The sequence below is a fragment of the Homarus americanus genome, unplaced genomic scaffold (assembly GCF_018991925.1).
Source record: "Homarus americanus isolate GMGI-L3 unplaced genomic scaffold, GMGI_Hamer_2.0 scaffold58080, whole genome shotgun sequence".
In the NCBI taxonomy this organism is placed as follows: domain Eukaryota; kingdom Metazoa; phylum Arthropoda; class Malacostraca; order Decapoda; family Nephropidae; genus Homarus; species Homarus americanus.
This window is the reverse complement of record NW_024740715.1, coordinates 153-15,710: the sequence shown is the minus strand read 5'-3', so window position 1 is coordinate 15,710 and position 15,558 is coordinate 153. Positions and strand designations below refer to the sequence as shown.

Below are 15,558 nucleotides of genomic sequence, written 5' to 3'. Positions count from 1 at the left end.
TTTCAATAGTTGTGTAGAGAGCAGTAGAGAGTAATGAAAAACTGATGACAGACACACTAATAACCATCAGTCTATCCACTTTTCCACAGTGATGTATCCAAGATCACATCCACCCCCATATCAAGTATAATTCCTACAAAAATAGCAAAATGTGAGTAAATTTTATGTTTCAATTTCTCTGGTTAAGAAATAACTAAAATACGATCAGCTTATTACCAAGGTTCCAAAATTGCAGCAATGCTGTGATGGAAGACAGTTACTGGGATTTATATAATGTATCCCACAGAGTTCAATGAATATAATTGATTTAGTTACTGAATAACCATCAAAAACATTGTATGACCTGTAGCTGTACTGTACCTGTAACAGATGTAAAGTGTGTACACACAAATTTTAGTGACTCTCTTTTAATACCACAGTACATTTCAGTCCTACATTTTTTTACTTGTCCTTTCACTGGATTATATATTAAAAACTGATACTTCATTGTATTTTAATTGAGATAAAAATAATGGAGTTAAAATTTACCTTATCAGCACCACAACGGATGAACAGATCACTAAGTCGTGTTAGTCCTTTAACTATTATTACTGATCGCAGTGTTGGCCGCAGGGTTTGGAGGGCTTTGAGGCTGGTCACAGGAATGTGCAATAACTCCAGAGCTTGTAAGTTCCGGAAGCAGCGTAAACTTATAGTTTCATTCTGTGGAAGACTTTGTCCTGAAATAATAAAATAATTTAATTAATTTCCCTGTAACAAGACCCAATACCAATCAGTGTACACTAGGCTTTTGCTCCTGATGGAAGAACTTTGTCAAACACCAACATTTACTTTCGGGCGACCATATTCAAGCTCCACTAACTGGTCTACCTCCGTCTCCAACTCTATTGTCCTTTAACAGCTGAAAGCTGAACCAAATGTAATACATCTTCAGTAATTTTACCAAAGCAAATAAATTTAAAAAAAATACATCTCTCCTACAAGGAAACAAAAAAATCTCATATTGTTGTGAATACAATACAGTACAATACCTGTACACCATTTTGTTACTTAACTCCATACTTGAAAGATATTACTCAAACCTCTCACCTCACTTTCGAAAGTTTTCTTCACTTCAACTCTAGTGAAAAGGCCAGAAAACAAAATGCTCTTTCCTTTATCTGCAATTTTCACTACAACCATATAATTTTTATACTCAACATAATATATAGAATCAAATTAATGGTTTGTTTATGCTGTACTATTAATGTTCAATGTACGTTCTAATTACTCACCAACTTTAGCCCACAGTCTTAAACCAAAGATCTTCTGTAGACGGTCATAAATAAACTGAAGGTGTGGGATTGCGGAGTGCTGGCGGTGGTTGGGAGGCAGCACATGGAAGTTAGTGTGCTGCTCTATCTCAAGGATTAAACTAAATGCTTCTTGAATTTCTCCAAGTGACCACGTGTCTGTTGAATGAAGATATTGGTTAATGTTCAAAATATCCCAAAGCTATAAATAAAAAGAATTGTATTTGTGATAATACACCTGTCCTCACCAGTTGTAAAAGTTAACCAAACACGTTGAAAATTAAATAATACAGTACATCCAAGGATGTACAAGATGAAAAGAGAAGTGGTTACTGTACAGTACTTAGCCAGGTATATGGCTTATAATCCTCAGGAAGCAAACCTAAAGACTCTCATATATCAGGATACGTGACTTTTCCAATCTAAATTAACATACCAGCTACATAGCTTCCAGTCTCCCAGCCAGGAATTCATGGCTAACGGTGGCAGCCCACTGGGCACTTTCCTCCAAAACTGTTGCCCATTTTGCTGGCTGCTGGCCTGATGGCCCAAATGGACAACAGTTTGGCAGTGAGCTTTGCTGGCTGGGTTAGTGCTCAAATTAGTTTCATATTAGGTGTTGAATATTCAAGTAAATATTTAAATAAATCACGAAACAATAATAATTTAAAATACAGTACAACACATAAAACGGTGACATGTTTCTATTTATTCGTCACTTTAAAACTTCTTTAGTATTATTAAATCATTATTCAGGGTCTTCTTTGACAAGCCAGCCATCGCCAATTAAAAAAAACAATTCACAACACACTCATTGTCTTTTCTTTAACTTTTGCAGATGCCCCATTTGTTTCAGCAATTGAAGAACCATAGCACAATCCTGGAAGGCCTCAACTGTAGTAACAGCATCCATGGCAAACCTCGTCTAGACACTTTGTTGGTATATTGATTGCGTTGGGCAGATGTGCCAACAAAACATCCCAGTGTAACTCAATCGTCTCTTTGTTTTACAGTATATATATATATGTACAGTGGTCCCTCAGTTAACGAACACAATTCGGTCCACAGAATCGTTCGTTAACCGAATCCACTGTTTCAATGAGATATTGGGAAATTGGTTGCAGCTCAGAGAAAAGTACATACAAAGTAAAAAAAAAAATGCAGTATAGTGCACTTACTTTGAGGTGTATATGTAGAAGGTTCCTGGTTGATGATGATGATGGGAATTAGAAGTGGGGGTGGAAAAGAAGGGAGAAGAGAAAGCAGTGTGGATGGAGGAGAAATCACCTTTCAGAGGACCCATGCTTGATGCCGTCATTTCACCAATAAAATTTTAAGTTCACTAGGTGTAATTCAAGATTATTTTATTTAAATCAACACTGCACTGCGCTATATATTATCAATATGTTAACTAAATTTCAGAATGACCAATAATTTTCGTGTAAAAATGCAAAAATATTCATGATACCAACAAAATCGATGTTCACTCCACTGTAAACAAAGCCAAACTGACACCTGGTGGGTGAGTCAAGCGGCTGATGGGCGCACAAAAAACTAGTTCCCTGTAATTACTGTAATTACAATACGGTATTACAGTACTGTACTAGTATCAGCTGGACTGCACTTGCTTGAGAAGTATAAAAACTGGAATGAATTATTGAAAAAAGTTAACTGGTACATCATAACAGTTCATACTACCACAACTCAAGCCCTGCCTACCTTTGATTAAATGGATATTAAAATATTATTAAAAATCATATCCTTTACTGACAAACAACCAGATTCAATAAAGCTTTCCAACTGAGAAATGAAGAGCAGCCTGTACCATAAATATATCATATGGCATTAAAAGAAAGTCACAACTACTCTGTACACTGAAAAAGTTGTGAAATGACAACAACACTGAAGTAGGTATACCCCTATTTACAATGGGATATGTTCCCAGCCAGTGCAACATCCACATGAATCACAAAAAAGAAAATCCTACATTAATAATAGACATAAAACAATTAAACATCACTCATCACATCATTAAGAACACTATTCACTTCAGAGTCACAAAAAGAGAGTGAAACAACTTGTCACAAAACGTAAAAACTATGACAGTGGCGACCACTGCTCACGTGTTGACAACAAGAAACTACGGTAAGTACTTTAAGTCAAAAAACAACAAAAATCACTTAACTGTCACCAAAACAGAATACTGTACCATATGAACGATCACCATAGAACATAGCTTGTTACTGTAGTGCACCAGTAGCAAGATATGTTTTATGGTGATCACACATGGCCGAGATCATATATTCAACGATTATCGATCAGTATCAGTGTTGTTACTTATCATTGGTGTTTTTTTTTCCTTACCCCTTTTCTTCTTTTCTTTTATCCTCTTCACCACTGATCAGCTCGTTAGCCATTTGAGCAATCGGTCACGTCTCTGTCACGCACTGTTGGCAAGTACTGAGCATGCACTGGCTCCTGAATGTACCTGAACCCGCTCCATTGTTGGTCAAGTCTGGTCTTGAAAGAGCTCACACTCGGTGCCGTCACAACACTTTCTGGCAGATTGTTCCAAAAGTTCACAACTCTCACTCCAAAAAAATTTGCCCTCACAGTTTTCTGGACCTGCTGCTTCTTCAATCTTGAGCTGTGATCCCTTGTGGGGCGAGCGTCCGCCAGCTCCAAGTAAGGACACTCGACTGAGTAGTACAGTGAAAGGACACCACTAACGTTCAAATTTTACTGTACAGTACTGTACTGTACTTTGTTTTGGTGACTGTGAAGTGATTTATCTTATTTTTGTGACCGTAAATTCCTCTGGCCAGACGATGACCATCGTTGACGCGGATTGTTTACATCACCATCGTTAAAGCAGAATATCACAGATCGAGGATACCTGTATTGACAAAAGAGGTTAACACTTCCTATAAACAAAAGACTTCAACAAAATTATTATGTATTCACCTAATAAAAGCTTATATTGCTGATCAAGGAGGAGATGAGCAGACTGGCGGAATGCAGTGGCAAGACTACACACACCCATTGGAGTATGGCATCATCCATGGTTGTCTTCAACACTCACATCATGTCACTCTGAAATACAATACTGTACAGTATATAGTACAATATTGTACAGTATACCTGCCTTTGAAATACAATATATATATATATATATATATATATATATATATATATATATATATATATATATATATATATATATATATATATATATATATATATATATATATATATATATATATATATATATATATATATATATATGCAAGTAAATCACTGCAGGTGCTGTGATCTAGTATATAAGGATAACCAATAAAGGAAAGAAGAAAACACGAAGTTCTAAGTTGCTGTGCATTCATCTTCAGGGTGAAAGGTTTACATCTGGAGAGTAATACAAATCAAGTAGAACCAGCCCAATCAACTCAACATACACCCGTAATAAGGGAGATAAAATGTTCCTCTAGGTATCCCCTAGACTCATGGTCTCAGTGTGCGACCCTGTATCACTCAGCTGGCCTCACTTTACCCCCCAGTACATCCATGAAACGGAAGGGAGTGAGCAAATCAGACCTTGTACAGTTGAGAGAAACTTTAGCTTCCCGTTAGCAAGAGGGTTTCACTAAGCTGCTCGAGACATGTGGTGTTGTGAGCCGAGGTAGAGGAGAGCTGATGACCCCAACGATCGTCCCGTCGTCAGCTGGGCACCCAGGCGGCTAGATTCTCCCTCAAGAGATCCTTTGATATTCCCGGCAGCTCAGGGTGACAGGCCTACACTCGATCGGTCCAATGGCGACAATCGCCACCCTCAATCATCAATGGCAGTCTCAAACGGCAGTCAATCTCTCCCAGTCATCACTCTCGCAGTCAAACTCCGGTCAAGTGGGTTCTGACGGAAACCCTGAAATGAACTCACTGTTAGCTCTTGTTTACTTTACCACTGCTCTATCTAACCCTGTCTGAGATTGAATGAGACTTACTTGTTATACTGCAATAGTGCAACACAGGTGACTAGGCCACGTGACTATTTCTGTGACGGACGCGCAGGGACGTCTTGTTTATTGGAATGTCTCTGCGACAGAGAGAGCCCGCCGCGTCCTCGCTAAAGTAGGGCTTAGCCTACGTGACATATTTTCCGCCTAACCATTAAATTCCCTGGGACACCGCGAATATTTGTCTAGACTGATAAAACGATCTATAATAGCCAATATCATATAGGCTTCAGTTCCATAAACTTCCTACTCTATAGGTGGGGAGCGCTCTTCTCAGACTCCATCTTTTGAACGCTCAGTAATGCTAATGGTAAGTATTTAAATTATTTAGCTGAATATTACACGACCTCTAAAAAGACAGATTGTCCTCATAAAAAGGAGAAAATACACATACGACCCCCTCAAAAATTTCCTAAGAACTGCATTTCCACCCCTTTAGTTAAACCAGCAGTATTCCTCGCTTTTCTCCATCTCCTTGCTAACATTCGACTCCCCTAAAAAAAACAGCACTGTCCTCATGTGCTGAGAGAACAACTTAGAAGCCACCTTCAACTCTGTTGTATTCCAACTCGCAGCCAGCAACTCCATTTCTTCCTAGCCCAACTCAAAACCAACCAGAACATCACGCTCCCCTTTTGCCTGGCCCTTAACTAGAGAACCAATGTCAAAATTAATACCAGCCCAAAACAAACATGCTCTCCTTTGGCCTGGCCCTTGAACTAAGAGAGCCAGTGTCAAAACAATACTCAGTCCATCTCAAACATGCTCTCCTTTGCCTGGCCCTTGAACTAAGAGAACCAGTGTCAAAACAATACTCAGTCCACGTCTCCGAACCTCATGCCGGCAGACCAACCCTCTGACAATGTACCAGTCCATATTAGTGAGGCCCTGGACATTACAACCGTACTCTCAATCCCGCTCATGACAGCAACCACTACTCAACGCACATCTCTGACCTAACCATCTCTCCAATCCCCTCTGCCCTACTCACAACTCCTCCAACTCACTCTCTACAACCTGCCTTTTCTCATTACCATGCACCCTAAACTGTAATTTGTCGGCTTCGTCTTTCAGTTGGAGGCTCGATCGACCTCTCTGAACTACTTCTCTTCATCTTGCTCATCTGGGGTGGGGGCTCCTCGTCTTCATTCTCAGATTCATCCATCGCTGGGTCTCCCGGATGCCTTAGGGTTGGAGCAGCCTTCAAGTTGCTCCGGTTTTCCACTCTCGCTTCCAGGTCTTCTCCCCCACTGGGCTCATTGCGATATAAACCAGGCCTTGGATTTAGGACCTCAACAATGTGCCATCTCGTATCAAACCAATGGTTTTGAAGCTTACACCGGCCTATTTTTACATTGTTCCTCAGCAAAACCTCCTGGCCCACTTCCCAGCTACTCTCGTGGGCTTTCTCTTCTCTTTTCTTTCTGTTTATTTCCTTACGTCTCCGAACATTGATCTCCACTGCTTCCTGCAATCTTCGTTGCCGGTCTCTAATCACCATCACCCACTCATCTACCGGCTCTGGGTCTACTTCCGGCCTAAGGTCAAACGGCAGGTTTGGTTCTCTCCCGTAAAACAACAGGAATGGGGAAAACTCTGTCGTGGCATGTGGAGTCGCGTTATATTGTGACACCACTGCCTGCAGATGCTCTGGCCACCTATTCTTTTCCTCTTCCTCGAGGGTGGCCAGCAGACCGTGCAGGGTTCGATTGAACCGTTCCACCATACCATTTCCCTGTGGGTGATATGCTGACGTCCTTATTTTCTTCACCCCATAGGTGGCACAAGTTTGTCGGACCAATGCACTGCCAAAATTTCTTCCCTGATCGGTCAACAGTCGCTCAGGTGCACCCACTGTCAGGAAGATCCGATTCACCAGGATCTTTGCAATCGTCGAGGCTTTCTGGTCTTTGGTGGGAAAGGCCCAAGTGTAACGACTGTATATGTCAATCATCCCTAAATGCACCAGTGACAGGGTGCGATCTCGCCCCTGATGTCCAAACTCGTCGTGGCAGGCTCTAGTCAAAGCCTCCTGCAAGTTTGGAGTTAACACTGGCACCTCCCTCCATAGATTCTTCCCTTCGGGTCTACTATGCCAGACAACATCTTCTCTTACGATCAGGGATTTCCTAGCTCGGTACATCTTGTGGAAATCATCATTTTGGAGCTCTACCTGTACCTCATCCTCCGGCAGCTCTCCCATCAACCATCTTCGCAGTTTTGTCATATAGTCCATGCCTTCTTGCTCCTTACGCAGCCCATCCATCGTCCACAGTTCTTTCCTTCCTGCCCCGTTCTCCTCTAGTACATGCATCGCTGTATACTCTTCTTCACTATCTTCCTCCTGTTCCGCCGGGATTCTAGATAGAGTATCCGCCACAATGTTGTTCTTCCCCGGCTTGTACTCTATAGTAAAGTTAAGCTGCTCGAGATCCGCATTCCACCTACTTTCCACGGCACCTAGTTTAGCCTTCTCGCGGTGACTGAGTGGGTTGTTATCTGTATAGACTGTGAAATGTTTCCCTGCCAAATAATCCCTGAATTTATCCACTACTGCCCATTTGAGTGCTAACATCTCTAACTTACGAGAACTGTAGTTGTTCATGTTACGTTCTGATTTCCTCAGGCCCCGACTCGCATAGCACACCGGATGCAACCTGCCATCCTTCCGCTGGGACAGCACCGCACCTAGCCCACGAAAACTTGCATCTGTTTCTAATATAAACTCCTGAGTGGAATCTGGGCAAGCCAACACTGGTGTCTGCATCACCTTGTCTTTCAGTTTCTCAAAAGCCTGTTGCTGTTCCTCTCTCCATTCACTATCTACCCGATCCTTAGATTTCCCATGCATCAACGCATGCAGCGGAGCAGCTATTTGGGCAAACCCTTTAACAAATTTCCTATAAAATGATGTGAACCCTACAAAAGACCGCACATCTTTCACCGTCTGAGGGACTGGCCAATCTCTTATTACCCTAATCTTCTCAGGATCAGCTGTGATGCCTTCAGCTGACACCTGATATCCTAAATAACTTACTTTTGAAGCCATTATTTCACACTTTTTAGGTTTAAATCGTAAGTTATTCTCCCTCATCCTGCAAAATAATTCCCTCAATCTGACTATATGCTGATCTATTGTACTTGAAAACACCATCACATCATCAAGGTATACAAGCAACGAGGAGAAAATCTTATCCCCTAAAATCCGCTCCATGTATCTCTGAAAGGTTCCCGGACTATTTGACAATCCCATAGGCAGTCGCCTGTACTCAAAGTGTCCGAAGCTTGTGCTGAAGGCAGTCTTTGGACGGTCTGAAGGTTTTACTTCTATCTGGTGATATCCCGCCGCCAGATCAAACGTTGAGAAAAACTGGGCCCCGTCAGAGATTCTAGAGTTTCATTTATCCTAGGCAGAGGAAACGCATCGCGTACCGTGACCTTATTTAAGTCACGATAGTCAATGCACAACCTCAGCGTCCCGTCCTTTTTCCTCACTACTACAATGGCGGCAGAGTACGGACTCTCACTATGCTGAATAACTCCCTGATCTAACAGCTGGCTAATGTGCTGCTTCACCTCTGGTACCTGGTTTGGAGGGATCCTCCGATATGGCACCCTAACTGGCCTGTCTGTGGTCACTGGGATCTCATGCTGAACCCCAATAGCCTTTCCTATGGGCTGGCCCTCTCCTTCAAAAATATCACTAAACTCTTCTATTAAGCACCTAACAGCACGCTCTTGTTCCTCATTCATTTCCTCCATGTGCACTTTGACCTCCGTACGGGCATCCGGTTGAACTGTCCTCACATACACCTCTTCACTGATGTCTTCCTCGACCTCCGTCCCAGAAGCCACTTTCCCAATCCGCCAATTGCCCCTCAAGTTCTTACGACTATCAGACAGATTTGCCACCAACAACTGGGTCATGCCTCTCACCACTCTTACAGCTGTCGGCAACACTATCACACCCTCAGGCATCCAACCTTCGTCCTCTATTGTTAGAGGTTCAATCACTACTTCTTTGTTAGCTACCTGGCTTAATGAGGGAACACATACTGACAGCAACCGAGTACTCCGGGGAGGGATGGTTGGGCTTTTCTTCCTCTCTGTCATACAATACCCCAGGCTGATGGCCTCTATTGCACATAACTGCCTAACCTCATGCAAGCAATTTTCCCACTGAGCGGTGCTCCTGGCTTCCCTGCACAAGTGATACATGTGCGGCCAGATCTCCGCAACCTCCCCCAGCACATTCATCCCCAACAACCCGACATGCGATTGCCCCTTACCCTGGGTCTCAATCCCTGGACAAACCAACATCCCCACATCAGTGACTTCCACCCCACATACGACCATAGTGACCCGAATACACCCCACACACGGCACTGGAAACCCTGACGCCCCTTTTACCCTTATTCGAGTGGGCTGCAACACCACGCCTGCAGGCTCCAGCTCCCGACGGTAGAAAAGTTCATCAATTAGCGACACTTCTGCCCCAGTATCTGCTAAACCCCACATTTCACGACCCGCTACCAGCACCGAGACCTTAGGACACTCTGCTTTCAGCCTTAAGGTACCTTCTGTTGTGATTAAATTTGTCATGCGAACCACGCTTGACCATGGGTCCGCTCTCTCTTGATTCATAACATCGCCGGTGGAATCTATTGGTGAGGCCAGGAACGGTTGGCGGGGACTGCCTGGCCTTGACCATTTCCCGACCGCCAGTTCCGATTGTTATTTCCAACTCGATACTGGCCATTGGCCACGTATCCCCTTGGGACACTCTCTCCTGGTCCGGACCTGTTCGTGCAATTGAAACTGAGGTGGCCCTCTTGTCCACACGCATAGCACATCGGGAGAATCGAGCCTCCAGCCTGCGGCTCGTTCTCTCTTCCTTTAGTCAGCGGTACCTCCCTCAAAGCCTCTCGTTTTTGTTCCGCCTCTCTCAGCCCCGTGATCCACTCGTCTAGACTATGGTGAGGATACTTCTGGATCTCCTCCAATAACCACATACGGCTTTGTTCCTCCTTGAGCCCCCGAGTGATTGCATCTCCCAACAGGGCCTTATCATATTTATGACCATGGTGGTTCAACTCATCGTTTAAATCGAGCATAGCATCATAATATTCAAGAAGCGTTTCGTTGCTCCTTGTTTCCGATTCATCACCTTCTGAATGGCGTCGTACGTGGCCGTCTGCCCGCCGTATTGCTGCTTCAAATAACAAGTTAATTCATCTACGGTTTCCCAGTCTCTGCGTGCATTGTATACGCGATCTGCCGCAGGCCCCGCAAGATGCCTTATTATGAATTGGATTCGACTGACTTCGTCTCCGTCTAGCAGCTTGAGGGTTCGGTCAACCTCTCTTAACCACTTCCCTACCTCTACTCCTGGCCTACCGTCGAACTTAGACATGGTCAACCCGGCCCCGAGACTAGTTCCCTCTCTACTATTGTGTCTCCTCATCTCCCACATTGTCTCATCGTGCTGTATTTGATACTGTGTCTTTACCCTATCTAGTGCATCCCCCAACAGAGCTAGGTGTTGTTGATGTTCCGTCTCTAACTGTTGCAATTGTGTGTGGTACTCCCCCCTTAACTGTTGTACATATACTCCATACTCCCCCCTGATTTGGTTCGCCCATGCCTGACATTCCCCATTGATCTTCCCTTCTAACTGTTCCAATCGTTCCTGGTACTCTCCCCGGATTTTCCCCTCTAGCTTCCCAATACGTTCCACGAACTCTTCTCTCAACTGTACCAAACCCGGGCTGTCTCTCCTTTTCTCCGAGTAACCCCGCACCGTCAACCACAACAAACCCATTCCCACGGCGAGCATGAGTAGAGTTGGGGTCACACTCTCTACCGTTTCCATCCACTCCATGATTACGCTCATTATCCCAACCACAGAACTATCAGTCACGAAATAAAAATAACTACGCTCTGCTACCATTTGTAACCGGTCGGAATTTACTGGACTTGGGGTTTATTAAAGATTATAAGATGGTAATGGCAGTGGAAGCGCCCCTTTGAGAAAAATCCCGAACCAGCACAAGAACACTTAAATCTACTAAACAAAATGAATTGTCCGTGACCCGTGGAAGGATAGCGTCTGTGACTGGGATGAATGAGACACACTGTAAAATTTAGACACTTATATTCCCTCCAACACTACAAACACAATCAAATAATGGTACACCAATATGCGCACCTCTTAACTTGAACTTAAAACACTACTCTGGGGAATAAAAGTTATACATGATATAGAAATTATTAGAAACTCAGGCAACAATAAATTTGAAGTATTAAGAAATGTTGCTTGCACACATGAAACAGGCCTTAAGGGCTTTCACAAAATTATATCACCCCAACAGATGCACTCTTCCTAACCTAACTTAAACACTACTCTGGGGTACAAAGGTTATACCTGAGATCAGAATTATGGAGAAAAATTAGATGCATTAAAAGAATCAAATCACAGTATCACTCTGGTTCCACTTAATGACACAAACATTCAAAACAATACTATCAAAATTATTCAGGAACTATTAACTACACACGTCAAGATAATATCAGTCTGAGAAATGGTATTAACTACACCCGTAATAAGGGAGATAAAATGTTCCTCTAGGTTTCTCCTAGAGTCCTAGACTCACGGTCTCAGTGTGTGACCATTAATTTACTCAGATAGCCTCAGTGTACTCCCAGTGCGTCCATAAAGCGGAAGGGAGTGAGCCAATCTGACCTTGTACAGTTGAGAGAAGCTTTAGCTTCCCGTTAGCAAGAGGGTTTCACTAAGCTGCTCGAGACATGTGGTGTTGTGAGCCGAGGTAGAGGAGACTGATGACCCCAACGATCGTCCCGTCGTCAGCTGGGCATCCAGACGGCTAGATTTCCTCAAGAGATCCTTTGATACCCCGCTAAACAGTGACAGGCCTACACTGATCGGTCTAATGGCGACAATCGCCACCCTCAATCATCAACGGCAGTCTCAAACGGCAGTCAATCTCTCGCAGTCAAACTCCGGTCAACTCCGGTCAAGTGGGTTCTGACGGAAACCCTGAAATGAACTCACTGTTAGCTCTAGTTTACTTTACCACTGCCCTATCTAACCCTGTCTGAGATCGAATGAGACTTACTTGTTATACTGCAATAGTGCAACACAGGTGACTAGGCCACGTGACTATTTCTGTGACGGACGCGCAGGGACGTCTTGTATGTCTGACTGCTCCCCGTGACTGAGGGAGAGCCAGCGTCGCGTCCTCTCAAGGCGTTAGCTTAGGCCTACGTGACATATTTTCCGCCTAACTAATAACTCCTTGGGACACCCGTAACATTATTCAGACTGATAAACGATCTATAATAATTTCAAATTCAATAATAGTCCCTTAACTTCATGAATCGCATCATTATTAATTCGGTAAATTACATTTAATATCATATAGGCCTAGTTCCGCAATCTCTCGCTATGAGCAGGGAGCGCTCTCTTCCCTCAGATGACCTTGAACGCTCAGTGTTGCCAATGGCGGGGCATTCGATATTACTCTGAAATGTCTGAATATTACATATATATATATATATATATATATATATATATATATATATATATATATATATATATATATATATATATATATATATATATATATATATATGCTGATAACACAAGGAAAGAGAAAACACGTGTTTTCTTTTTCCTTGTGGTTATCAGCATATACCTAGGATCAAGCGCACCTCAGTGATTTATTTCGTATATATATATATATATATATATATATATATATATATATATATATATATATATATATATATATATATATATATATATATATATATATATATATATATATATGATTTTTCTTTTTACGGACATTAGCCCACCCGGACACAGGTTACTGACCCATATCACGGCCTGGGGGGCGAAAATATAATAATAATAATAATAATAATAATAATAATAATAATAATAATAATAATAATAATAATAATAATAATAATAATTCAGATAAGTAAAATTTATAATAAAAAATACAAAAATAAAAATAAAATAATAATGATAACAATAATAATACTGAAAACACTGCAATAATAATAATAATAATAATAATAATAATAATAATAATAATAATAATAATAATATTAATATGGAACCATAAAGAAAATAAAAGATCATTAGTGAGAAACGATATATGTTCTGTATATTGTATAGTCAATAGTAGTAGAAACAATTGAGACCCTGCAATTGTGTGTAAATACGGCAGAAAGTCAGATCAGCAATGTCTTGAATAAAGACGAAAGCTAAGGTGCTCCGTTGTTTCCATTTTCCCGTGTGATTTTATCAAGATTTATCTTATCCACGTTTTCATTGTGGATTTACATGAAATATATATATATATATATATATATATATATATATATATATATATATATATATATATATATATATATATATACATATAAAACAAAGAAGTATGTCTCTGTGTTTGTTTGTGTGTGTGTCCGCACGAGAATCTCGGAAACTACTTTACCGACCTGAAGTGATGTTGGATGGTGTTATATGTAGTGATGATGGATGATGTTATATGTAGTGATGATGGATGGTGTTATATGTAGTGATGATGGATGGTGTTATATGTAGTGATGATGGATGATGTTATATGTAGTGATGATGGGTGGTGTTACATGTAGTGATGATGGATGATGTTATATGTAGTGATGATGGGTGGTGTTATATGTAGTGATGATGGTGGTGTTATATGTAGTGATGCCTAGGCAATAAAATAATAACAGTTTATAGCTAAAAAAATATACTTTGCTGTATCGTTGTAGTGGAACTTACATACACCGTTAATGAACTATTGGTAGAAGAAGAAGTTTTGGGTACTGAACAGTAGTTGCAAACAGGGAGTTGCTCAGAGAGACAGACTACTCAGTTGAAGTTCTGGGGAATTTTCTTGAAGAAAATGAGCCTCACCTGGTGCCAGATCAAGCAAATGCTTATGAACAGATCTTGCAAGCGATACAAACGGAACAGGGAGGTATGATCTTTCTCGATGCCCCTGGCTGGACAGGAAAAACATTCCTGATCAACCTTCTGTTGACCAAAGTACGTCATCAGGGGAAAATTGCTCTTGCTGTGGCATCCTCAGGTATTGCTGCAACACTACTGGAAGGAGGACGTACTGCACACTCAACTTTTAAACTGCCTCTCAACCTCGCTCACAATAAGAATCCAGTGTGCAACATCAAAAAAGGATCGGCAAAGGCAAAACTCTTAGAAAAATGCAGCCTCATAGTTTGGGATGAATGAACTATGTCTCACAAATTAGCGTTTGAAGCATTGGACAGGACCTTGCAAGGCCTACTAGAAAATGACCAGCTCATGGGTGGCATTACAATGGTCATTGCTGGAGACTTTCGCCAGACCCTACCTGTCATTCCTCGAAGCAGTCCAGCTGATGAACTGAATGCAGGCCTCAAGGCATCATACCTTTGGAGAAGTGTTCAGACAATCACCCTGTCCACAAACATGAGAGTACATCTACAAGGAGATCGGGATGCTGGACGGTTTGCAAACCTTCTACTACAGATTGGGAATGGAACTTTCCTTGTTAATTCAGAAGGACAAATAATTATTCCTCAAGGATGTAGAAATGTTGTAAAGTCCTCAACTGAGCTCACTAACATGGTCTACCCAAACATTATCCACCACTACAAGGATCACAAGTTGCTGCGTGAACGCGCAATTCTGGCACCAAAGAATGAAACAGTGGCTGAAATCAACATGACTCTACTCAGACAGCTTCCAGGTAGTGAGACCTCATTCAAATCTGTTGATACAGTAATCGACCAGGACCAAGCAGTCCAGTACCCTGCAGAATTCCTTAATTCTTTGGAGCCCGCTGGAATGCCTCCTCACCACCTCACTCTCAAGATTGGAACTCCTACAATCCTCTGCAATGGCACAAGACTGGTGGTGAAGAACATGATGCCACATGTACTGGAAGCTGCAATACTGACAGGAAAAGCTAAAGCAGAGGACGTTTTTATGCCAAGGATACCTTTCATCACCACTGACCTGCCATTTGAGTTCAACCGACTTCAGTTCCCGGTTAAAGTGAGCTTTGCCATGACCATCTACAAAAGCCAGGGACAGTCCCTAAAGATGGTTGGCCTAAACCTGGTGTTTCCTTGACAGTTCTATGTTGGATGCTCCAGAGTGGGAACTAGCAAAAATCTGTACATACTTGCTCCTAATG

At 42.0% G+C, this 15,558-nt stretch overlaps 1 protein-coding gene across 1 annotated transcript; it reads right to left on the bottom strand.

The window, feature by feature from the left end:
* Positions 1–13: 13 nt before the first annotated feature.
* Positions 14–4,391, bottom strand: LOC121875512. Its single transcript, XM_042380079.1, has 3 exons — positions 4,257–4,391; positions 1,275–1,451; positions 14–719 (listed from the first exon to the last, which is right to left on the bottom strand). Exons 1-3 carry the CDS (start codon positions 4,333–4,335, stop codon positions 484–486), a joined length of 492 nt encoding a protein of 163 aa, XP_042236013.1. The 5' UTR covers positions 4,336–4,391; the 3' UTR covers positions 14–483.
* Between the last annotated feature and the right edge of the window lie 11,167 nt (positions 4,392–15,558).

Coding starts and splice junctions, on each gene's coding strand:
- LOC121875512 (XM_042380079.1), bottom strand. CDS start 4,335: ATGGGTGTGTGTAGTCTTGCCACTGCATTCCGCCAGTCTGCTCATCTC. Junction 1,452..4,256: donor GCAATATAAGCTTTTATTAG/GTGAATACATAA, acceptor TTCATTCAACAG/ACACGTGGTCACTTGGAGAA. Junction 720..1,274: donor AAGACTGTGGGCTAAAGTTG/GTGAGTAATTAG, acceptor TTATTATTTCAG/GACAAAGTCTTCCACAGAAT.